The sequence below is a fragment of the Centroberyx gerrardi genome, chromosome 13, assembly GCF_048128805.1.
Source record: "Centroberyx gerrardi isolate f3 chromosome 13, fCenGer3.hap1.cur.20231027, whole genome shotgun sequence".
Classification (NCBI taxonomy): Eukaryota; Metazoa; Chordata; class Actinopteri; order Beryciformes; family Berycidae; genus Centroberyx; species Centroberyx gerrardi.
Genome location: NC_136009.1, coordinates 13,068,610 through 13,094,263, shown reverse-complemented (window position 1 = coordinate 13,094,263; position 25,654 = coordinate 13,068,610). Strand labels below are relative to the sequence as shown.

At 43.7% G+C, this 25,654-nt stretch overlaps 1 protein-coding gene across 2 annotated transcripts; it reads right to left on the bottom strand.

The window, feature by feature from the left end:
* Positions 1-1,537: 1,537 nt before the first annotated feature.
* LOC139929247 (rap guanine nucleotide exchange factor 4-like) lies at positions 1,538-24,864 on the bottom strand. Of its 2 annotated transcripts, XM_071922097.2 has the most exons (31): positions 24,797-24,864; positions 20,477-20,619; positions 19,552-19,640; positions 18,416-18,562; positions 13,935-14,007; positions 13,629-13,693; positions 12,106-12,212; positions 11,813-11,934; positions 11,137-11,320; positions 10,433-10,517; positions 9,722-9,782; positions 9,522-9,598; positions 8,685-8,831; positions 8,040-8,134; positions 7,645-7,730; positions 6,826-6,904; positions 5,584-5,734; positions 5,395-5,483; positions 5,246-5,278; positions 5,177-5,180; positions 5,062-5,134; positions 4,698-4,844; positions 4,188-4,285; positions 3,652-3,777; positions 2,949-3,127; positions 2,702-2,792; positions 2,518-2,568; positions 2,320-2,407; positions 2,126-2,190; positions 1,926-1,980; positions 1,538-1,665 (listed from the first exon to the last, which is right to left on the bottom strand). In XM_071922097.2, the coding sequence occupies exons 1-31, from the start codon at positions 24,862-24,864 to the stop codon at positions 1,538-1,540; spliced, it is 3,006 nt and encodes a 1,001-aa protein (XP_071778198.1). The 2 variants fall into 2 exon arrangements, with proteins under 2 accessions (XP_071778198.1, XP_071778197.1); XM_071922096.2 differs by lacking the exon at positions 5,177-5,180 and having other exon boundaries at positions 5,251-5,278.
* Between the last annotated feature and the right edge of the window lie 790 nt (positions 24,865-25,654).

The following is a 25,654-nucleotide window of genomic DNA, read 5'->3' as shown; positions in this document are numbered from 1 at the left end:
GAGAGATATACAGCTCCGGCCTATAGCAGGTCAGACTTTTAGTAAATCAGCTAGCGACTATAGGGTGACTGTCCCAGATACCCAAATCCTTCTCTCACACGCTCTGCAGCTAAAAACACACACACACACACTCACCAGAGAAGCCAGACAGCCAGCCAGGCAGGCAGGCAGGCAGGGACAGTGCGTTAGGTGACTCAACCAGACAGGAATGACCCAATGACATCATCAAGCAGGACAGGCACGCTGACATCACTGCACAGGGACAGGTGAGATCAGCCACGGGAAGTCAGGACACTTCTCGGTTAACACACACACAGTAATCAGTTGCAATAGGACTGTTATATTAGCTGTTTTTATTTACAAGGCAGACTACACATACAGTACAGATACGGGCCGCTCGGTGGAAGCGAGCCTCACGGCAGTTCTCGGCACACACCACCACATCAGAAGCTCCTGAGATCAAAGGAAAATAAATGACACTTGTCCAGAATACACCCTACACCCACATATACAAAAAAAAATCACACGGACCGAACACACCTGGTAGAAATGACAAGATTCGCCCTCAAAGTAGAAGCTGCCTTTAGACTCTGTGTCTAGAATCAGTGCCGACAAACCAAGTCTTTAGCGTAAAGACTAAGGAGCACAATATACAACTGACCTAAGAACAGATTCTAGTAAGCAACTTCCTCGTCATCTAGAATGATTCGTACGCTTCAGGAGTTGAACTCCAATGCAAAAGTAAAAAAAAAAAAACAACAACACTGGTGACAAATCAGAACACTGTTTGCAACACTGTTAGGGCTTTAAACCAACTAATACTCGGTTAAGTATTGTGTATTCCTCTGTATTCCTAACACTTTTCGGAAGTGTTTGACTGGTAAGGGACACTGAAATTCACCTAAAGGACATCAAATCCTAAAGATTTTCAAAGACTTGGATATACTCCTATGTAGATTATGATGTGAATAAGTACTTTCAGATTTCATATATATATATCTGTGAATTCAACAGGGAAAATGAAGAGGCTAGAGTTCGCTACAGTTGTGTGGGTTTTTCGTCTTGGCTGTTTGTCCGTCGATGAGTAAGGAGAGTAAGGTTTGCTTTACAGGCAGGTACAGGAATATATTGTAAACTAGGGCTCGTTTGGGGGTAGCACAACATTGCAGGACACTCAGATAGAAATCCACTGTATAGAACACAAAGCCTATGAAGTTCAGTCATGCAGGATATTGAATCAAGTTCTATACATTACAGTTCTATCTCACAGGTCCCAAATGATAACAGCTATTGTATAAGCCCACGGTCTGGGGGCTGAGACACAGCGACAAGAAAGCAGTTACTTTCTTTCCAGGAAGAAGAGGCTTTTAATGGCACAGTATGAGTCCTTGATATGCAGTCCATAGTAGTTCTAGGTTACCGACTGTTGTGATTTGCTACTGTATGTCCATTTGTCTTGGGTTGCTTTGTCCAGGTAATGTGGTTTTGTCAATGCTAATGTCACAGAGAAGGCGATGGTGGTGGGCGGGATCAGCGCTCAAGTCCGCCGAGGCTCCAGCCTATAGGAGAGCTGTGTCAGCGTCCTCTGGTTGTCAATCACACAGAGCTTCCTAACGTAACCCCGTACCTCCACATGGTTCTTATTGGGCTGGCATATGTCAGGGTCTAAAGGAGAGGAGAGGAGAGGAGGGGAGGAGAGGGGAGGGGAGAGAAGAGAAGAGAAGAGAAGAGAAGAGAAGAGAAGAGAAGAGAAGAGAAGAGAAGAGAAGAGAAGAGAAGAGAAGAGAAGAGAAGAGAAGCAATAATAACACAGAGAGAACAAAATAAGAAGGGAGAAAAAACACATGATTGTAATAGATGGTTTACAAATAGCATGCAATGGCAGTAGATAAGTCAGTGTGCTGAGAAATGATATGCAGACTTACTGAACGGCTGACTTCTGCAGTGCCTCACTTGTCGAATTGTGTTAGCAATAATACGCTGATAAGACAAGGACCATAAGAAGATCTTTAACTATTATATTCAGAGTGACAGAGCCGCTGTCACAACTGATAATATCAGCATAAGACAAAACGTACTCTTAAAATGAATCATTTGGTTGACTGTTACATGCACAGAAACTCACCATTTTCTCAAAATTGACCATATTGTCGATGAATGTCTTGTTGCCCTCGTGTGTGAATGTCATATCTGTTAAGAAATCAATGAAAGTTGAAAAATTATTGCCAAATACCTCCCACAGTTCATTCCAATGTGATTCAGTGACTTATAGTTGAGAGAGAGCTGTATGTCACTTCTGTTCTGTGCACTGAATCTTACCTTTGAGAAGGAGGGGCATAAAGGGGATGATTGGCGGCTCCAGTTTGGTAACAGTGAGTCGGTAGGCTCGGTGGTTCCTGGATGGGTCCTGACACCACACATATCGCCAAGGTCAAAGGTCAATTAATACATTTCAAGGTATAATCAAATGACCACTCTTAATGTGTTTTGACAGACAGGTATGACAAAGCAACTCACCATCATGCTCTCAAACTCAGCATAGAACTTCTTAAACTTGCTGGGGAGTTTCTGGCAATAAAAAGAGAGAGAGGATACATTATCCTAGCAACCGCAGCATACACATACAGTATGTTGTGTTGGAGATCTAGAAATAGCCTGGTTGGTCTAATACTGGTTTATGAGTTTTTTAGCTGAGGTTTACCTCCCAGGTCTGGTTCAGTCTGCTGACAGCAGGATTGCTCATCCCCATGATGATGGCAAAGAACGAATTCAGGTTCTTAAACTCCCGACAGCTGTGGACAAATACACACAGACACACACAAGCAAACAATAATCAAAACTCAGTGGATGCGTCTAAAATGATGCTTTCAATGGTAAACTAACTTGTCTGCCAGTGCCTTATTGCATGGGAAATGTGTGTGTCCCGCTCAGCAGCAGCCCCTACTCACTGTGCGGCTATCTTGATGAACTTCTTGAGCAGCTGGACCCTCTTGCTGAGCTGTCCACACAGGCAGACCTCGGTCACCACCCACAGCTGAACCTGGTTGAACCTCCGCAGGAACAGGTCCAGGTTGGCCGTGGTCCTCCTGAAGCTCTGACGGCCGAATGTGTGGTACAGCAGCTCATGCTGCGGAGAGGAGAGGAGAGGAGAGGAGAGGAGGGGGAGAGACGGTACGGATAGCAGGTTTAGAGTTCACTCAGTGGACAGGCATACAGGTGGAGCATTGTATAGTTCCATGGAAAACCCAGTTTATATAAGTGTGTATCAAACTAATATTTGGGTTTTGAGAGGACTATTACTTATATGATTTATTTAGAATTTACAAAAATCTGTTTTAGTGGTAAGAATTGCCTGTCTCAGCTACCCTTTAAGAGCCAAATTTGAGGGATATTTTCCAAGGAGATATAGGAATGTTTCAGATCATCGCAAATGCCATTTGGTAAAAATAATGTATGTAATGTGGTGAATGCCTTTATTCAAAGCAGCTTACAATAACATCACTGCTATAGTCACCTCCCTAAAAATTGGCAGATACTGTGTATTGGATGTTGTTAATTTTCTACCCTAACTATCAATATCAGTATCTGAAATTGTGTCTGTTTATGTGTGTGTGTGTGTGTGTGTGTGTGTGTGTGTGTGTGTGTCTGCACCTCATGTACACAGCTAAAGAGCTCCCAGTCAAACAGCGTCATCTGATAGGCCAGATCTTTAGAACTCATCAGCTCAAAACTGGACATGGATCCTGCTGAGGGGCCCTCCTGGTCTGGAAGAGGCGTCTGATGCACACACAAGCACACACACACACACACACACACACACACACACACATACAGACAAACACACACATGCAAATGAATCAATCAATTAAAATCAAGTCACAATGTCTACTCATTGGTAACCAGGGAGCTACTTAGCATCTTTCTTGTTTCTTAGTTTCCTGTTTTTTTATTTTTATGTACTATATACACTATGTTGAAGAAAATTTTCAGGCAGTACACATGCTTTGGTAACCGTTGTTCAAAAGCCAAAGTACATCCTTTCCTGTCATGGTACATCGGGGCTGCACCTCGTACCTATTGCTTCACCATCACGGCCACAATCACAGCAAAGAATGCACTCTCTGGTATTATTGCTATATTTAATAACACCTTGTACAATGTAAACAGGTGAAGCGCTCGTCTCTCACCAGGGCATTGAGCTGGTCTCGAGGACAGGCAAACAAACGCCCGTTGATCCCCAGAGTGGAAAACACCGACACATCATTTGGCTTCAGGATTTGTTTCTCTGGAACAAGGATGGACATGGTTGAACTTTCACTCCTCAGATACACTGAAACACTAAATTGTTGCTCCCCTAGGCAGCAGGCTGGAGACTCCAATGGTCAAAAATTTAAACTGATATTTCGCTTTTGAAAACTTGGTATAAAAATCCTGTTCCTAACACACACAGTACACATGGTAGACCAAGATAATATTATGTAACATTATGATAATGTGTCTACGGTCTCACTTTTCAAGAAGACATTTCTCCTGTTTGCAATTATTGATACTGGGAATGAAACCTGGGGAAAAAGCCACTAATGCTGGATGATGACAGTGAATCTACCGGGCAGCTAATGTTACAGGTTGACTGTCAGTTTTTCTAATGCTAATGTGCATGAATATGAAAATGAGGTGAGGTTTGATTGGCCGCTCACCACCTGCAGAGCTGAGGTGGACCAATAGCAGCTCGTCATTGGTGCCCAGTTTGTCGGCCACAGCGCTGACCACCTCTCTGCCCGTCGCTGCCACGGTGACCCGGATGGTGGTGTAGGTGTGGTCACTGCAGTACACCTTCAAAAGGACTAGACACACACACACACACACACACACACATACACACACACAAATTAAAGGAATGCAGTAAAAAGTGCAGCATGTGTAACTGCTTCTGATTTTTAATAGAGCAAAATCAAAAATGTCAAACTTGGGGATGCAGTTTTTCCAGGACACCAAACAACATCACAATGTCACACAATCACACACACACACACACACACACACACACACACACCAACTTACTGTCATCATGGTTCCTAATGGGCTGTTTCTTCTGCAATCTCTCCTCTCCATTGCTGAACTGTCGTATAAGCGTCTTCAAGTGAAACAGATTGGTTAGTATGCGGTCAGCATCCACATCACTTTTAATGCAGCTCGCATGTAAAAAATATACTGTAGCATTGTATAAAAACAATAGTCTGTGCACTGTACCTTTTTCGTGGTTTTGGCTTCCTCTGAACTACAAAGTGTAAAAAGTGTAGAAACAAAAAAAATAATAGAATAAATCAATTAGATTGGGGCTGGGGCACAGAGCGTCCCTGTGTAAGTGTAACACTTGGCAGACGGGGAACATACTGTAGCTTGACGACTTTCTCCAGGTCAGGAACAAAATCCTTCAGCGCTCTCAGCATCCGCGAATCGTTGGATACGCTTCCATACAACTCCTACAGGACGCACCGAGAGAGGGAGGGAGCACTCTCTGTCAGGCCGCTCGGTGTGTGTATCGTTTGTGTGTGAAGTGTGTGAAGCTTTCTTATTGCTCACCTCCAGGAAGGAGAGTGCGGCGGGCTCCTCCTGCAGCAGGAAGGTGTGTGTGTTAGCCCAGCGCAGGGCCAGGGTGAGGGCCCTCCTCTTAGTGTTGACCGCATACTCCAACCTCTCCTGTTCAGAGCCAGGCGGAGCCGGCGCATGGTAGGTACACACAGGGTTAAAGACAAATAGAATAGACATAGAATAGACACATCTCACACTCTATACTGATGGGGTGGCTATACAAGAGTTACAGATGGAGCAGGCATGGATGTCATACTATGTATTAATATGGTAGGTACATAAAGGGTTGATGATGTATATTGTTGATCCACTGCCTGAAACCTATCTAGGAATGGACCACATACATAAACAAACTGAATTTTTACATTTATAGTGTAAATTCTATACTATATTTATACATTTATACACATATTATCATGGATGTAGTAGAGGGTAAACCCACCACAACTCTTTTCATTTGCAGAATAGAGTTTACGCAGTTTATTAGGCTGACGTAAATCTTTAATAGTTAAGTGTATTGTATGCATCAAAGTAAGTAGTGTCAAACTGATGTAAGTTAGATGAAAATATGGTATTTTAAGGAAAAACATAACATACAACAACAAAAAATAATGCTTTTCTGAAAATATAATTGATTTTTGTTGATATTGGGGGCTGTTTGCCTTATGATGATCACCTACTGGAGGCCGTAGTTTACCCACCTTTTTATTTGCCACCACATTACTGCATTCTAGCTACTATGCAGGGTTATATTTTGTACAATCATCAGTAAATAAGTGGTAAAGTACAAGTACAACACAAACATGGGAAGGTTTCACATGATTTAAACAAAACAAAGACATGGGCTGTACTGAGCTAGCCTTGTTGCAAGTCTACCACACTTGCACTATAACGACTTATACTAGGACAACATGAAAAGACCTTTACAGTGGGGTTACTGGTTGGCACTATGGTGTGAAGGGGATAAGTGGTTTGCACTCAGTGGCCAGTTTAGTAGTACTGGATGATCATCTGCTGCTTTAGCTCATCCATAACTGACAAACTGTACCATCTGAGATGTACTTCTTCTCACCAATGTCGTGCTTCGTGACTCACTGTTTGAAGGAGCTATGCACTTTATGAGTGTGGCGGTGTAGCTAATAAATTGGGTATGATAGAAAGTGTAAACAAAATAGAGGAAGGAAAATACCATATATCAAGGCAGAGGGAGAGAGAGAGAGGCAGAAAGGATATTGTGCCATGAGTAGAGGGCACAGTTGGCTGTTGGGCATGAAGACACAGTGCATGAGGACAAAGTCATCCACCGCCGGGTCTGACAGACGAAAAGACAAACAGACAGCAAAGAGGAAGAGTGTCAGAGGGGAAAGTGGAAATGGAGTGCGATAAGAATATAAAAGTTTCAAAAGGTATTAAAAATCCCATCCATCAATCCATTCATTCATCAGTCCATTTATCCATCTACCTCACCTCTCTATCCATCCATCCTTCATTCACGACAATGTATTTCATGTATATTATGTAGGCATGTCCAAGTTTTGTGTTTTAGGGATGTAGTGGAGGGTAAGCCCACCTAAACTCAGTTTACCCAGCTTTTTATTTGTGGAATACATTTTCCGCACCTTTTTAGGCTAACATAAATGTTTATGACACAAATCCAAGGTACATAGTAAACAAAACAGTAACTGAAGTAAGTTAAATGAGGATATGGTCTTTAAGGGAAAGAGCAAAAATGAATTGATTTTTGTCTCTATTGGTGGTTGTTTGCCTTGTGATGATTAACGACTGGAGGTCATCCCACCTTTTTTACCAGTGTCACTATCATACTATCCAATCACTGCCTTTTATTGCACTTTGAAGTGTCTTGAACTGCTCTCACAAAAACAGGGAGTATCTATAAAAGAGTTGCTCTCAATATGCGATCCTGTATAAAAAAGATTCTGAACTGAACTGAGCCTATCCAACTAGTCAGCCAGCCAGCCATCTCACTCAAAGTTCATTTAGGCCTAATAGACTATTCATTTTGCATTTCATACTTTTTTTCTCTTTGTCTACCTGGCTCACTGTGGTGTGTGTCCATCCTCATGGTCTCCAGGAAGTGTTCAAGAATCTTCTCTGGCGTTCCTGATATCACAGTGTACCTGGGGAAGGCAAGAGGATGTGAAGGGTTTCCTTCAGAAACACCATGACTCCAAAGTTAGCTGGTATTTGTTGCTCAATATTACAATCAAATCAAACAACTGTTCCAAAAATACAATCAATTATAAATTCTAAAATGTAATTTCTTTGTAAACACAGGAATTTGGTTGTCAAATAATTTTGAGCTCAACAGAAAATTCATTCAAAGGGACATAACTGTTTCCAGAGGTTTTATATTAAATGCCCAACATGAGTTTTATTTTAGACTTTATACTTAACTAAATCATCCTCCCACCCAAACACACACATACTTGATGCTTCCCAGGGTGGAGGCTCGAGGACTCTTTTCTAACACCAGCACAGGCTGCTCATGCTCTTTCAGACGCACTGTATTCGCTTCCACATCCTAAAAAACAACACAGTGTACACACACACACACTATCAGGTGCATTATTAGCACATACTGTATGTCACATTATCAAAAAAAGTAGGGGATTTAAGGTGTAATACAGCTCCTCTGTCAGAGGAGGGAGACAGACATTACAGTCAGGCAGCACTGCCAGCCACACACAGTCCGGCATCATGCTTGCCTTGAGACAGTCGGATTGAATGAATCCTTTCCATGTTTTTTTCCCCTCGACTTAGAAGCGATCCAATGCCATCGGCACAGTGTCTCACAAGACTTGGAAGTCAAGAATGAATTATTAAAGCACAAGGGTAAACCCAGACAGAGCTTAGAGCTTGACTCAGGTCTGAAAAATGTAGTCCAGCTACACCCAAAGGCAAAAAAAATCATTTCCCAAACCAAAGTGAGGCAGTTTTTTATGAGCCCCAAAACAACTACAGTAATAGCTTTGAACCTGAGGGAGTACATGAAGAGATTCAGGCCAACCCAGCCTGGATTTGTTTGGGTCCCATCAGAGTCAGACATAAACGTCCAGCTGTGGTCCGCCTACCCTGAGTATCCTGTTGAAGTCTTCCTTGTCCACACGGAGGAAGTGGCAGTTGTCCTCTCTCAGGACAATGGAGGCAGCGCGAGGAGAATCTGTCACCAGAGCCAGCTTCCCAAAGTCGTCGCCCTCGTGGAGCGTGCACACCACTCCCTGAGACACACACACACACATGATGGCGCACACGGGCATACACACAAACACACACCAAAAAGCTCCGACACACACAGTGGTTGCGAGTCATCTTAAGCCCCGAGAAAAATCGGAAAGTGGCAGGAGCACTCACATGGATGATGACTGGGATGAATCATCTGTGTGTGTGTGTGTGTCTGTGTGTGTGTGATGTGCACGCATATGTGTGTGTGCATGCACGTCCATGTGTGTTTTGAAGTGTACATGTGTGAATCCATGTGTTGTGCATGCACATGTAAACATGTACAGTATACTCTGCCTGTGTACAGTATGCGTGAGGCAGTGTGTGGCTGTATCTGTGTGCGTGTGTGTGTGTGTGTACGCTCCCTTAGGCCATTTATTCATAGTGATGAGTCATGATGAGCTGGGCAGGGTTTGCCAAACTCTACTGCTGGTGTTTCCCAGGCCCAGCGGGCGGCTGCTGCTAGTTGGCTCCATAAGGACTCACCGAGGATACAATAGGATTACGCATTTTAATCCATTATATACAGATGAAATATCATCAAATGGAGCAGAAAACCATATGAATGGTGTGTCAAACAAAGAAACGCAAGCATGCAGATGGATTACCGCATTCAAGCTCTCTCTCTCTCTCTCTCTCTCTCTTTCTCTCTCTCACTCTCTCTCTCTCACACACACACACACACACACCTTGCCATAGATAACCACATTGACAGAGCCCTTCTGGATGATGTACCACGATGTCCCCTCCTCTCCTTGGTTGAACACTGGAAGACAGAGAGGGAACACACACACACACATATTACCACTATATACACATATATCAACACTAACCCACCCTCCATACACACACATACACACAAATATTCTGGCACAGTATAAACACCTACACACGGTTCCGGCTTTGGCATGTGACTCGAAGATCAGAACGCTCGCCAGTTCCCTCTTCACCTACAAACCAGGATAAACAACATCAAAACTCAGATCGTGTTGGTTTTGGCTGCATTGTACAAATATGAGAAAGAGAAATTAAAGGCACAGATCATGTTTTTAAGGATTATGTGATTTCAAATGAATTAGGAGTCCATCCAAAAGCACTTGCACCAGAGTTTTGCTTTTTGAGAATGAATTAATGAGTATCTGGAAGCAATTTCTTTGGAAGCCAATGGGTCTGAATACCAGTTCAATGAAAAGCTGCATTTAAGCCCTTTTGTTGTGAAATGTGCTGCGTGTGATTTTTCATTACTGTGATAATGTGGTGTGATGTAATACTCATCCCCGGAGGGAAATTCTCTTTAGGTTTGGCCCATCCAGGAAGCACAGGCTCAGCTACAGAACAACACCCGCGGAGCTGGCAGAGACTCAGTGTCTCGCTCAAGGACACATGGAGAAGGCTTGCCAACACAGGGCAGCGCAGGACTCAGAGAAACTGTGTCCCCTTTGACTTGTAAGAAGATGGCCAACAATGATTACAAATTCTCCCTGATTACAAAACCAAAACACTGAGGTAAGTGCTTTTTGCCTGCACTACAAGGATAAATCAGATAGCCTTCTTTAAAATGTCCTGTCCCTTTAACAGAGAAGTGGGCTGGCTGACTCACAGTGTTGGAGAGGTGAGCTAAGGCCTTGATGTGAAGCAGCTCATCATAGATGATCTCTAAGTCATCGCCTGTCCTCTGACCAGGCCTGCAGAGACACAGAGTTGGAGGTTAATGAGAAGCCCATGGACACTGCATTGCATTGCATTAAAGATTTCATGCACACACTTTTCTCATTACAGTGAAATTAGCTGGAATGACACATGCTAATGCTAAAAAAATGTTGTTACCATTTTGACAAATAGTCATTACAAATGATTTGTTCTAATCTTACCAAATGCTAGTATAAATATTTCAAATGTTGCTTTGTGCTTTCATATGGTCCAATTTGCCAGCTCTCAAGCATAATTGAAATAATAATATTAACTGAAAAATCCATTCCAGTCAAATGGTAAATTATGTATCAAAGCCAGCAGGAAGGGGAAATAATGAAATGTGCTCACAGCAAGTTGCTCCACTGCACACAGGGCTATAGAATGTAGTACCAATAGTAATTAGCTTAATTTAATTGAAAATCATATATTTTGAGAAAACCTTGCAGGGGTTATGTTTCTAGTATATTAAAATTAAAGTCAACTTCAGGAATGCTTATGGGTGCAGTCTCTTGTTCACAGCAGATTGGCACGTACAGTACAGCTTGTGTGATGTTGGTGTAATGCATTACCAGTGCAATGTTAGTTTATGCATTATTGGTGTTTGTTACTGACGATTTCCTGAGGATCATGCGCAGCAGTGCGTCAGGGCCGATCTGAGCCAGGAAGAGGATGGTCTCCGGCAGCTCTTCCTCACTCTCCCTCTTCTCCTCCTCGCTAGGCAACGGTGTGTCCTCCTCCTCATCGTCAAGGAAACGGTAGAACAGGTACTTGTCCTGGAAACCCAGCTCTTGGTCCACTGGAGGGCAGGCAGACACAGACAGACAATTATTTTCTTATCTCAGCCCATTAAGTCAGACATTTTCTCTCAAGTGTACGAGTCTGAGATCAGATTAAATTTACATTTGATGCTCACACTCCCAATCAATTTCACACTCATATTCATACTGACACTCAGACTCTCACTTTGACTGATGCTCAGATTCACTAAAACTCACACTAACACTCAATCCTCCATTCAGGCCCCTCAGACTTACATGCATTGAATATACTAATATAATATAACTACAGTATATAAAAGGGGTCTCCCCTGTCATTTTCTTCTCCAATGAATTGCAGTAGAGATTTGGGGTTGTTATGGCACATGGCTATATTGTGACAGGCATGAAAAGGATGGAATAAGTCAGCTGAATATATGAACCTTTTCTCTCAAAACTCTGATTTGCCCAAGTAGCGGCATACACTATGAACACACAAGGAAACAATAATAAAAGCCAAACGCCTGAGTTACCATGGTTGAGTACGCCTTCCTCCAGAAGTGCCTGCCACATCCCAACAGCATGGGACCGTGTGTGAACACAGGCACTCTGCTGCACCAGCCAGTCCACCAGCTCTGTGCCGACACAACACTGTCTGCAATACACATAAACACATGGTATCAAGATGTGAAAAGCATAGCAAAGTAAAACAGCCACCTATATTTTGATGAACATAAATACACAGCAATACTCCAAAAGCCCTTGCATATGCACACATTGCTGTGCAAACACACACAGATAGACTTGTAGACAAGCCTGCCCACACCTGTATGTCTTGAGGTGGTATTTCCTGTCTCGAATCATGTGCGGGGCTCTGGAGAGGATGGCGTTGCGGAGAACCTTCCCCCCTCTCTGCAGCTTCTCTGAGGGAACCTGGAGAACACACAGGAACACCAGGGTGGTCTGCTACACTGATGGCAAAGCAGTTTGGACGGAGTTCAGAATCAGAATCGGAGCTACCTTCATCCACAACAAGAATGCTTGACTTGACACCAATCAGATGTTTTCCAACAGCCTGAAATACAATCTATTGGAATTTATTAAGCCTGTTTATTAGTGTGCATATTTAAGTTGTGCATTTTCAGTGAGTATGTTTCAAGTTACCAGTTATTTCACTTCAATATTAGCACACAGAAATCTGCTTTGTCTTTAATTTGCTTTATAAAGAGGAACAGACATATTAAAAGGAACAGACAAATTAAAACCAACGTTGCCTACATTTTTTCCCCTAATCATTAGGGGAAAAATTGTGCACATGCACATGCACATTGACATGTGCATGTGCATCACAATACTGAAAAAGATACAATGCATAGTTTGCATGAATTCACTGTACACTACAGTTATACAGTATATATTGTGTATAATATTGATGCAGTGTGAAGTGTTATATCCTATCAATACCCATAGTATCAATGCTGAATTGTACTGTGAGGTCTTTGACGATACACAGCCTGAATATGTGGAGAGCCTCTTTTCAAATGACATCAAATCTGCTCTTTCAGAATGCGCTCAATGCAAACTGGCAAAGTAGAGCCGAACCAATAATACTATATCAGACACTGCTGTCATGGCAACCACTTGGCTGTCACCGCTGGTGATAGAAAGAGCATGAATGAAGAAGAAAAAAGTAACACACTCACATACAGTACACGCACGCACGCTCACACATACACACTGTACAGAGCACACCTGCATCTCAGTCAAAGACAGACAGAAAGAAAGGACAGATGTACACACACAGATACATTCACACACACACACACCCACACACACACGCAGACAGCTGCTGTACAGAACAACAAAGGATGGTATGCTAATTGGGCAGATGGGATCTTTCTTCTGCGTGCATGCATTACCTGGCATTAGCATAACTACAGAGCATCACATCTGTGAGTCATCACTAGCCTCTGCTCAGTGAACACACACCTCCAACATCCATTCTGGCATTCTGGTTCATTCACAAACATGGAAGTATGCAGTAGTGCATCATTTTAGTACACTGTGGTCCAATTTACAAAGTCCTCTCTGCATTGTTCACAACACACAGCATGTCTTTGTTTGGCTGTAAAATATCAAGTACCTCTTGATCTGAGAAATTAAGTGTATTTGAAACCCTTTCATCTACTTCTTTGGCCAGCTATAAAAAACAAACTCAAATAAAAAGCTATATGACTGCTCAACCCTCAGTGCCCTGTCCTTGCATATATTTGGAGACACGTAGAGAGGCAGCGAGGACATCAAAGACAGGCGTATAGACCCACTATGTGAGCTGGAGTGAGTATTTACCTTGTTGTGAGTCTTGTTCATGAGGCCGACGGAGTCTGAGTTCATGCCGTCTTTGTCTGTGAGTCCTGAGGAGGGAAAAGTATCATTACTGTTTAATCCGGAGCATTTTACAGTACAATGACCCATTTAGTTCCTGATCTCTCCTGCACAATGCTTTGTTACTTTCAGCCTTTTTTTTTTTTTTTTTGTGTTGTTTTATGTACAAATAAGCAAAAATACATGTAATAGGCCATATTAATTCTATTTATAGTAATGTTTTTATGTTCATTCGAGGGTGTGTGTTTGTGTGTGTGTGTGTCTACTCACTGTCGTTGTTGGATCCACTCTCCATAGCTCCATAAGGAGGGGCAAGTAGTCCAGCCATGCTCTGACGATACTTCTACAAGACGGAGCACACACACACACACACACACACACACACATCAATCATAAACGCTTTGCGCCTCTACAGTTACAATATATCATCTATTAGTCAGTGCAAACTGCACCACCCATTACATTTGTCTCTCACACACAAGCACACACACACTTACACACACTAAAACACTCACACACACACACTCACACACATACACACACACACAGAGGCACACAGTGTTACTTTCAAACACACACTGCAAGTACCCCTTAAAACAAAGCCCTTTGTACAACCAAGATCATTTACATGCAGAACAACTAACATTATATAACATAACACACACACACAGACACACACACACACACACACACTACTGCATTCAAGACAAAGTTAATGAGGGCAGCAAACTGTGTACAGATGCTGTTCTTATAGCTGTTAAGAACAATAAACTGTTTGCATTTCTATAGTTGAGACACACACACACCAACTTCACTCCGCATGAATGCATCCAGGGTTAGGTCATTTTGAACCTGAATGTGTGTCTGCTCTTCTGCTTTTGAGTCATTACCAGGCAACCCTTGCCCTCTGAAGACTACCAGAAAACACACACACACACACACACACACACACACATACACACACACACACACACACACATACAGGCAGGCACAGACACACACTCACAGGAAGAGAGCATCTGTTTGACCTAGAGAGACCCACACTGTCTTCTCTATCTTTCAGACACACACACACACACCTAGAAATATGATTAAACTAGCAATCCAATCCCACTGTTACATAAAACACTTTTACTGGCATCAAACATATTAACTTCAAATTGTGAACCTAAATCCGAAAAGACAAAAAAAATACACAAGTACACATGACAGTAGAACACAGTAGAAACAGACAAATCAGCATAATGGAGGAGCCAGACTCACCTGCGGTAACACACTCAGCTGTCTAATGCTGGGGGGATTGAAACCCCAGAGAGCTGCCCTCTGCTCCTTTACAACTCAACACACACACGCCACCGGATAGCATCCTGCTCAAAACAAGCTGCTCACACACACACACACACACACACACACACTATGTTCCCTTTAAACAGTCGCCCCAGTCTCTCTCTCTCTGAGCTGGCCAAGAACCCAAGCACTCTCTCTCACAGGTTACCACGGTGATCCGAGCCTCCGTATGACTGAGCTACTCTAGTAGGGGGAGAGAGAGAGGGATAAAGAGAGAGAGAGAAAGCAACAGAGAGGGGAAAAGAAAGGAGTAGTGAGAGTGGGGATGGAGAGGGAGGAGGGCAGGAGGAAAGGGAGGGAGGGAGGGAGGGAGGGAGGGAGGATACTCTGCTAGGGCTGGCGAGAGCGACGGCGTGTCAGAGTCCAACAGAAGAGAGCGGAAGTGGGCAAGAGAAACTTAAAGCTGGTGAAAGGAACAGAGGAGTAAATAAGGAGAGAGAGAGAGAGAGAGAGAGAGAGAGAGAGAGAGCCTACCACAGCCCAGAGCCCATGCCAGTGTGCCAGGCGACCCATCAGCAGTAAATGTTTGATATATGTTTACACCTATCAAACAACGAGCCGTTTTCCATTTACATGCCGTTTATTCATGTCACTTTCACTCGAAATTATAGAGCAGGGCTTTTTTTCTTTCATCCTTTCATCAAACACACGACTGCATACATCACCAGCTTTCTGGTCCTCACCGCACACAAGCACATGCACACAAATTAATCCATGCGTGCACACAAACAAAACACACAATGATCCTTTCACTATGGGCTGAATAAGATTCGAAAGAGTACAACCTCAGGCTATGTTTTCTGCTTTATCTCTGCTCTCCGAAAATAGACAGCAGAGAGGGAGACTGAGTGCACTTAGTCGCCCAGCAAACACACTACAAGCCCATCAATAAGATAGAACAGGAGCTTTAATAACCAATTATTCTCTTATCTCGCATTTATCTGTGCCCGCAGCATGCCATGGACATAATACCACATTTCAGGAAACCCAGATTATATTCGGCAAATGATAATATTAAAGAGGTCATTACACTTTTCATAATTCACATGTATGCATAGACAAATGTGTTGTGAACTGATGCTGAGAGCAGAAAAGTCCTCAAAGTCGACTAATCAGTTGTTATTGTATAAGCCTTGTCTACAGGCAAAAACAATGTTCACAATAACTTTGGTTATGATAAAAACGTGTTAGTCCATATAATATTATGTCTTTTCACTGGCTACTGTGCCTTACGTCGATTTTCACCAGTGGACAGGCGACAGCGTTTGACCCATGTGTACTACACTAGGCAAAGTTCATTGTAAGTGAAACCCAAATGTTCATAACCAAAACATTCATTATTCAGTCTATGTGTACCCAGTAAAAAGTTTCATGCTTCACTCCATCTCCATAATACTGGACAACTGAGGAAGTCTGTCCAGTGTCACTCGTCACAGCAGTAATCCAAGCCTCCTATGCGCAGCCTCATGACTGAGGGCAAAACTGCACAGATCAGGTTTCCCACTGGCTAGTACAAGTAACAGCCAACTCTAAAGTCACCCTGAACTGTTTCAGAGTCAGTAGAGTGGTTTAGTGAGTAAGGAGACCGACATTCGACCGGAGGATCCAGGTTCAAGCTCCCGTGTCGAGTGGCAAGCATCCTAAAGCAAAAGGGAATCTCCCTACAGCCATCAGTTAAGTGTCACATATAGTCTTGTTAGGTGCAGACAGTGATGCCTCCTTACATGCTGATCCACGGCTCTACCAGGAGGTCCTCTCTGAGCGGGACCCAGTGAATGGAGAGGCCAACCTCAACAAGGAGGCCCACTGAGAGGCAGCTGCCACTGTGCCAACTCAAGGAGGACACCAGTGTGCAGGCCACAGCCGTGTTACTGACTGCTGATTCTAGCACTCCGACGGATATAAGACTTTTGTATAAGACACACTATCTGTCAGCAATATCTAATATATCTGCGGACAGTGATCTTTTTAATATATTCCAGAGTTCTATAATACACTCATATACTAGGATTTGATTTAGGATTGTCGTTTTTTCTCATAAGTCTGGTGCACAGTTTATGTGAATATCTTAAAAACATGTAAAGATTGTGTCAATGTATCATTTTTGTTGGTGTTTTATTGATGGAATCTATATGCCTATAAAGTGCTATTGCCCTCCTTGCCCGTCCTTGAAAAATATCTCCTTGGGTCATTGGGACAATTATCTGAACAGGAGTGATTGTTTTATCCCTTTCATAAGATCACTGTGTATGCAGGTTAGATCCATTAATAAAGAATTTCTTTTGCAATGAAAACCTGGAAATTTGTTTCTTAGTTATCTCCTTTTAACAGCTGGTCTCCAAATCTGGATCAGGCCTGTCTTCTTCAAACTCTTCTCTATTTCAGTACAACATTCCACTTATTCATATTGTTTTAATTAGAATCTGAATGATGTAAGCAGCAGTGTAAGAGCTCTGAATTGCTTTGAAAAATGAGAGCTCTCTCTCCACGTTTGTACCAATACTCTGCCAAGAGCAAGGCTATAGATCTGTACATGTTTTTAGACCATTTTAGACCAATGCATTTTATTTTGTTGGCAGACTGTGACCACTTTTGTTTCTGTCTAAGATAATACACTTTTTATTCCATATTTCATTTTGTCTTTAGAACAATGTAGTTCAATGTAGTTCCAAGAATCTACACATTTATCTTTTTCTGTCAGCGTTTTAACTATAGTGTTTACTAAGAGGACCCAGACTAAAATAAAAGAAATGAAAACAGCACTCCAGCAGCTTCACCCATCGACACCGGCTTCATGACATTAAGTCAGATCGACTTGGGATATAATGTAGTCTGTATTCTTCTTCCTCGGCATTCTAACTCAGTAACAAAGTGGCCTAGAAATCCCTACACGTATCCAGTTTAAATTCCCCTGCCTCACTGCCCTCACATAAACATATTACACACATAGAAGTTGGGGTTGTTCAGCGCATCATCCATTGTAAATGCCGCCCTAAGCCACAGCAGGCTGAAAATGGTAAATTAACATCCTGACACACACACACACACACACACACACACACACACACTCTCTTTCTCTCTTGCTCTCTGCCTCTTTTCCAGCTTGACTATCACCTCCTAAAGCATGTATCCAAGGGGTGGAGACAAGTGGTACTGTTATGGTTGACAGCCCCCTTCTGGCTAAAGAAAGAACTACAACAGAAGGCAGGATAAGTCTGAAAAGTGCAGTGTCACAAGGACACTGTTTTTTTGGGGGGGGGGTTTTCAAGACAAAAAAGCCTCCATTAGATTACTAAAACAGAACCGGTACTGTATCATTTAACGTTCCAGTTCATACTCATACCGACATAGTTCATGAGTTAAAAGAGTGATTCTCTCTCTCTCTCTCTCTCTCTCTCTCTCACCTCCCAAAGGCCCTTGAACTCCCTCTGTTCGATGCGGAGCAGCTCGCTGGTCTCCCTGCTGACGATGGTCGCGTGGCGAGGCGTGTTGTCCAGGATCGACTCCCCGAACGCCGTCCCGATCCCCAGCGTACAGATAGTGACTGCATCCTGCACACAGACACACAACAGATCTGCTTTAACCATCGCTTGTTGTGAGGGAGCCACTGAGTGTGCGGGGCCGGCTTAAACTGTCAGTTATGGATACAGCAGTAGCAAAGTGATACATCTGAAGGTTAGTATATGAAGATATAGAGACATGGAGAGCAGACTGATTAGCATATGATAATTAATGCAAATGAATTCATATATGAAGGACTGCTAAGAGGGAGGCTCTCATTAGGAAAATACCTCTAGGGAGTGGACATAATTGGACAGGCTAGAGGCAACCAAACGCACACACACACATACACACACACACACACACACACACACACACACACACACACACATACATGAAATGACACAAATATTCCGCATGCTTTAAAAACCGTTTTCTACTGTCCAAAATGACATTTCAGTTATAGCCACAAAAACTAGGCCAGCGATGATACTTTAGGGCCACATACATGAAAAGGACATTTCACAATGGAGACGCTTCTTCTTATCTCAGCTTTTCACTGGGAACAAATCCTCTCTCTCTCTCTCTCTCTCTCTCTTTCTCTCTCTCCCACTTGTCATTCTTTTCCCCTCTCTATAAGTATAACCCTATTTCCACACTCTCCCATAAAGGGTAACGGTGCAGCAGGAAGCACAATTCTCAGCGGGCCTGTTTTCTGCGCCGTGGCAGCTTTTCTCTGCCAGCGTGCATATTTTAGCACGGAGACATGAGCTGATGTACCAGAACAATGTTAGCATTCAAGAGAGCTGCGCAGGGCTAGCGCTCTAACATGAGGAACACTTGTAGAGCAGCATGGAGCGCGAGAGGCGGCAGAGACGTGGCGGGACGCACGACTTGACAGGGAAGGCCAAGATGGAAAACGGTGCAAGAGAGAAAAAGAAACGGCATGAAAAAGAGTGGGAATGACAGAGAAAAGACAGCCGTTTTTGGTCAGAATACGTGATTTAAGTTAATATACAATGAAACCACCTGATCTTACCTGGTGGTTGGCGGTTTCTGACACCTTGACGTCCAGAGAGCCAGACAGGACAGCATACCAGCTGGTGCCTATGTCTCCCTGGCGAAACACTGCATGCATACAGTAGAGGAATAACATGGCAAAACACATTTCACATAGAGGAGGAGCAACAGATGAGTACACTGATGAGCATTCATGAGACCATTCGTGAATATCACATCACATCACTGTTGTCCTGCAGAACCCTGTGACTGTGAATCCAGTTGACTTTCCCATTCATGCTCATCTATTATTTAATGTTACATTATGATTTGGTTTGCTCCAGGGGCTGAAATTTGATTTGATTTGTTTCAAAACGCTTTATATCCATTTTTGAGGGGGGAAAAAACATTTTCTAAAGCTCTTCATTCAATATTTCTCACATTTAGATGATCCAGCATGTAAAAGTGTAATGTACTATCCTTTAAAAGATACCAGCATTTGTTCTGATGTTATGCTACTGATCGTTTTGTAATGATACAGTGTCAACTTTTTTTCATTCTGGAATAAAACTATTCATTTTCATTTTCTACCCATAAGAGAGAGGGAGAGGTGCCAGCTGTTACAGTAAATAAAGAAAATCTGGAATTGCAAAGGTTTCCCCAGGACAGTGACGATACGTGTTGACACTGATATCCTATGATAACGTGTTACAATAAGGTTTATATGATTTGTGTGCATACGTGTGGGCGTGTGTGTTCACATGCATTCAAATAAAACGCCCAAAGCGCTTTGCATTCTACTGCATCCTGCCTCAAAGAGTCAAGAAACAGCAAAGGCACCTTCTGCAGCTCGGCTGTCATATAACGTATTCCCTCTGGAGGAAGCTTTCATCCAAAGCATCAGCATGTTTGTGTGTGTGCATGTGTGTGTGTGTGTGTGTGTGTGTGTGTGTCCATATACATACGTGTGATGCCTTTCTCCAGGTATTCATAGAAGGCACAGGCACAGATCTGCAGCAGGAGGGAGGGGGGGAACCTGTGGAAGGCTTTGACCTCTCGCAGTCTGGTCAGAATAATGTCCACATCCTCTCCCGAGCGCTCCGACGGCCTGCGCAGGGAAGACCGAGTTACATACAGTCGCATGGCCAGCGTATCGTTTTAATGTGATCTATTGTGTTTACGCGTGTGAATGAGTGCGAGCGTGCTGCCTTCATTGTTCTGCCTGGTGTCGTAGTGATAAAGGCTGAGAGCTGCAGGCATTACTTCTCTCAGCTCAGACCCCCCACAGGGTGCAGATGTAAGATCTCATTTGTGCTGCTGCTATTTCTAAAGCGCTTAAATCCCCCCACACACACACACGCACACACACACACACACGTATACTCACACACACACACACACACGCTCACATCGATGTCAGATATCTACCCAGGCGCGTGCCGATTTTTGATCTGAGAGCTTAAACACTCTGTTCTGCGATGTGGTGAAACACCGCCGAGGCAAAAACTGCAGTTAGCTCCGTTCATTCAGTGATGCTCCCTCGATAGTGACTCACCGCCTTGTGTGTGTGTGTGTGTGTGTGTGTGTGTGTGTTGTGAGTGTGTGGTTGTAGAGAATGGCTAATGCACTGTGCGCTTCCTCCTTCAAAGACCAGAGGCTGTCTCTCCCTACTTCTCCCTTCAACTCCTTCCTCTTCTCTCCCTCCCAGCTCTCTCTCTCTTCTTTGTCTGCCTCCGCTAAAACATTTCTTTAATCTCCATCCATCTTCCTCCTCTTCTTCCTCTTTCGAGCCTTGCCTACTTTCTCTCAGGGACAAAGCAAAGCGGGAGAGAACAAAATGACCCCTTTCTTCTTTAAGATCCAGCCTTTCTCCTCGCCATTACTGGGCAGGTTCACTTTTCTCTTTCCATTACCACCCACCCCTCTCTCTCTCTCTCTCACACACACACACTATCCTCCTATTCTTACCCATCCTCTTTCTTTTGGCTTTGCGAGCTCACACAGGCTGTTGCCCCCCCCCTAAACATACACACACACATTTGTATCCTCCAGCAGTGGATTGTCCTCAGCACCCAGGACAATACTCCCAGTTAAACACAGACTTTGCCTAAAGGGCTACAACACACAACACAGCTTCCAGTCCGAGAACATCTGGTGTGAGCGCTTGGCTGGTCCTCTCTCTCTCTCTCTCTCTCTCATTACTTCTTTCTCTCTGACTCATCCTCCCCACATCCACCTACTGCCTGCTCATTGGCCCCCAGCTCTCCGGCGGAGTGTCATATCCTACTGTAGGTCGGGTTAATGGTTTAGACAGGTGGCCTCCCACACACTGCAATAAGGAGAGACAGGGAGGTTAACACTGCCGGGTTGAATGGGTAATACCAGAGTCACCCTTCACTTATCCCTCTACTGTGAAACTGTAAAGATCTGTCAGGTAGAATCTCTTGGTTTCTGCCTCGTTCTCTCTCTCTCTCTCTCTCTCTCTCGCTCGCTTTCTCTCTGTCCTGCTCTCGCTCGCTCGCTCGCTGCCTGTCCAGAGGAATCTGGCTCCCCCATTGGTGTGAGATGGATGTGACCTGAGAGCTGCTCACCTTAACTCTCTCTCTCTCTCTCTCTCTCTCCCACTCTCTCGCCCCGGCCTCTTTCTCTCTCTCTCTCTCACCCTCCCTGCCCGTCTCTCTTTCCCATTTTCTCTCATCCTTCACTTCTCCTCCCCCGGCCTTTTCTCCCGTTGTCAATGTCAGCAGAGATCTCGGTTTTCAACCACAAATTATGGTAAAACTGCACAAACACACACTCACTCACACCCATACGTGCACGCACACACACACACACACACACACATACATACGCACACACACACACACATGCACACGCAAACACACTGGATTTATAGATTGACTGGCAAGAGAGACCGAGGAGAAAACAGAAAGACTCCAGAAGGTTCTGCAGATTCTGTTGGAGGAAACATCCATCTGGAAATATCAGTATTTCCCCATAGGTTGATTTGTGGCAGCCCACCAAAATGTCAGACAGCCTCAGCACAAACAGATTTCCCAAACAGCAGATTAACATGTTAGCAGAGATTCTTTCACTGGATGTACTCAGTTGTTTCAACCCTCTCCTGCCATCACCACAAACAATCCAAGAACCTGTAAGAAACACTGAATAAATTGCTGTAAACGTGTCAATAAACAATTATACTCATTTCAAAATGGCAGAATTGTTTCTATCTCATCCTGGCTTGATATATTTGCACATTAGCCTACATACTGTATGTAGGACAGAGGAAGTGGCTGTCAAATTTAACTTGGAAGACTGCCTTTATTTTTTTTATTTTTGTTTTCTTTGTTTTGTTTTAGTCATTGCTTTCATCTCTGACTTATTGTTTTCCATATAATCTGATGGTTGGAGAATTGGCCACAGTGATATACACTTATGATTTCATGCAATAAAGGGACATTAAAACTCAACCGACATCTGGGCCGGTGCTGTGTGTGTTGACTGGACCGTCTATTACCCGCCTTGGGCAACACTGAACTGAGAACAAATCAGATCGTATCTCACATACTTCACACTCACTGGCAATAAACGTCTTTGGACAAATATATTAGAGACAGTCCCGTCTTAACCTCTGCCTTTTTCCCTCCCTCCCTCCCTCCCTCCCTCTGCCTCTCACCCTTCACTTGCTCACATCAACATATACTGTAGATGGACGCTCCCAAACACACACCCTGCTGGATATTGATTGAATAAGAGGTGCATAGCTGAAGGGTATTGAGTGCTCTACTATAAGATCCTGTCCACTCTAATCTTACGGCCCAGGCAAACGCAGCCTGGCCTTATTGACAGCCAACTACTGTACAGAGGCTGCATTTAACATGACATAGGCCTATACCATACTCTACTATACCATGTTTGGTGGATGTTTCCAACCAACCAGTGCCACCTGACAGGGCAATGAATGCACATATTTGGCCCAGTAAGGATCAAACCCCTCTAACACAAGTTGTAATTTAATTTCATGCTCTACCCATTTCTCTACAGAGGGCAATTTAACAGCAACTACTTCTAACAATGACAAACTAGGAATCCATTATAAGGATAAAATGTATTAAGAAACTCAGCAGGGAAAGCAATGGATTGTGGGATATATCACGCCCATTATTTTGATGTAGTAAGGACTTGAGTAGTCACTTCACTTCATCAGGAGCCTTACAGTAGCTCCTTGGAGCTTTATCAGAATGCATCCTGTCTTACAGGAGATGATGAAGAGGACAAGATGGTAGCCTCAGGTTGCCTATGGTAACCCGAGGATGTGTCATAGCTAGGTGTGTGTGTGAGGGGGTGTGTGGGGTGTGTGTTTGTGCGCGTGTGTGTGTTTTAGATTGTGGATTGTTTTAATTGTGGAGAGTATCATCTAATTACTAATGTATGTAAGCTGCCCTTTCATCCTGATTATTTATTTAAGCCCAAGGCCAGCCCTCTCCATTGGAGACATTTGTTTTACAGCTCTGTGTGTGTGCAGCATTATTACCTTTTCTGTTCCTATTGGAAATGACCAGATAAGGGCAAAATGGTTTTAAATCCTCGCCTGGACTAAATAGATCCATTCAACAGCACTTAAACCTCAAAGCAGCTCCTGAACTAGCAAACTAGGAGAAGAGTCGTCAATATCATAATCATAATACATGTTCACTCCTCAGTTATTCTAACCTGTTCAGTCACACAGGGCAAATCAAAGGCTCGCACGCGGCATTCTGACAGAAATGATCCCGCAATGGGCAGACCAAATGCGTTGACCTGCCTCTAACCCTTATTTGAGTAAACAATATAAATACACGCCAGTATATTCCTACCATAAAACGTCTTTTTCGATTTCAGCAGCCATAAAGCATGTGCGTCTATTCAGCCGTCTATCAGCCCATGCAGGGGACCGGAGCATCCCAGTGAACCTCGAAGCCACCAACGCCTTTTACACCGAGGAGGCGAGAAAACAGGAATAAAAAGGGCTACATTGTAATGCACTGCACAGCCTGATTCATCACTAAGAGGTAGATAAACTGAGGAAATGACAGTGACATATAATACGCAAAAAAAAAAACAAGGCGTATCATATTTTTATTATTACACACACACACACACACACACACACACACACTGCACACGCAGCAATCGCCGGCTCCGATTAATCACGTTGACGCGGATGAATGGAGCGAGGCAGGGCTGAGGAAAAAGCATGCGGTGTTTATGGGGGATGCACGGCGTGGAGCGGATTCACCCACCTTTTATCCAGGCAGCAGATCCACTCCGCCGATGGGGACGAATTGGGAGACGTCTGCACCGCGACCATCTTCCCCGGGAGTGTGTTAGTGAAACCTATGATGATGCTACAGGAGGAGGCTTCCCGGTTGTCGGTGGTCGTTAATGAGGAGAGCTCCGGTTGCGCCCCCTCCCCGCCCCTCCGTTATCCAGCCTGATGGCCCCACACACAGCTCCCAGGCGCGCACAACTACAGGCTGTACAGCGAGCTGCCGCCTTCATCGTGGCATGCAGATGACTTGTGTCAGTCTGCCTTAGTGGGGATTTGAGGGCACGAGAGGGTTCAACATAACAGCATAGTGCATTAGGTCCATCAAAGAATAATTCATGGTGAATTGTCATACTGAATTGTCTAAGACACATTTTATTTTGAAAAATATTACAGTAGAACTATAAATCAATGGGATTATATTGTACAGTACTTTATAGGAATGTCATAGTGATAATATAGGAGATTAAAACAATACAGTAAAGTGCAATAAGGTCACTATAAACTCACTATTGAGTAGTTCAGTCACACATTAGGTTCCCATAGGAATATTATAGGAATATTGCAGTGATTTTTCCTTAGGGGATATCCTTGACCATATTCTCATAATGAAGGCTATATTTTTGGCTTCAAGCTGCAAGATTTGGTAAGACCTAAGCCTTGGGCTGAGCAGCCGAATCAGAGCTGCAGCAGTGTCAGCGCAAGGCCAGGCCAAGCATAAGGGTCTGAGCAACATGGCATGAACTGATAGGCCTATGAACATTGCTTCTGTAAACATCGGCCTTGATGTGACCGAATACAGATCAGTGCCAGATGCAGCTGCTGCGGTCTT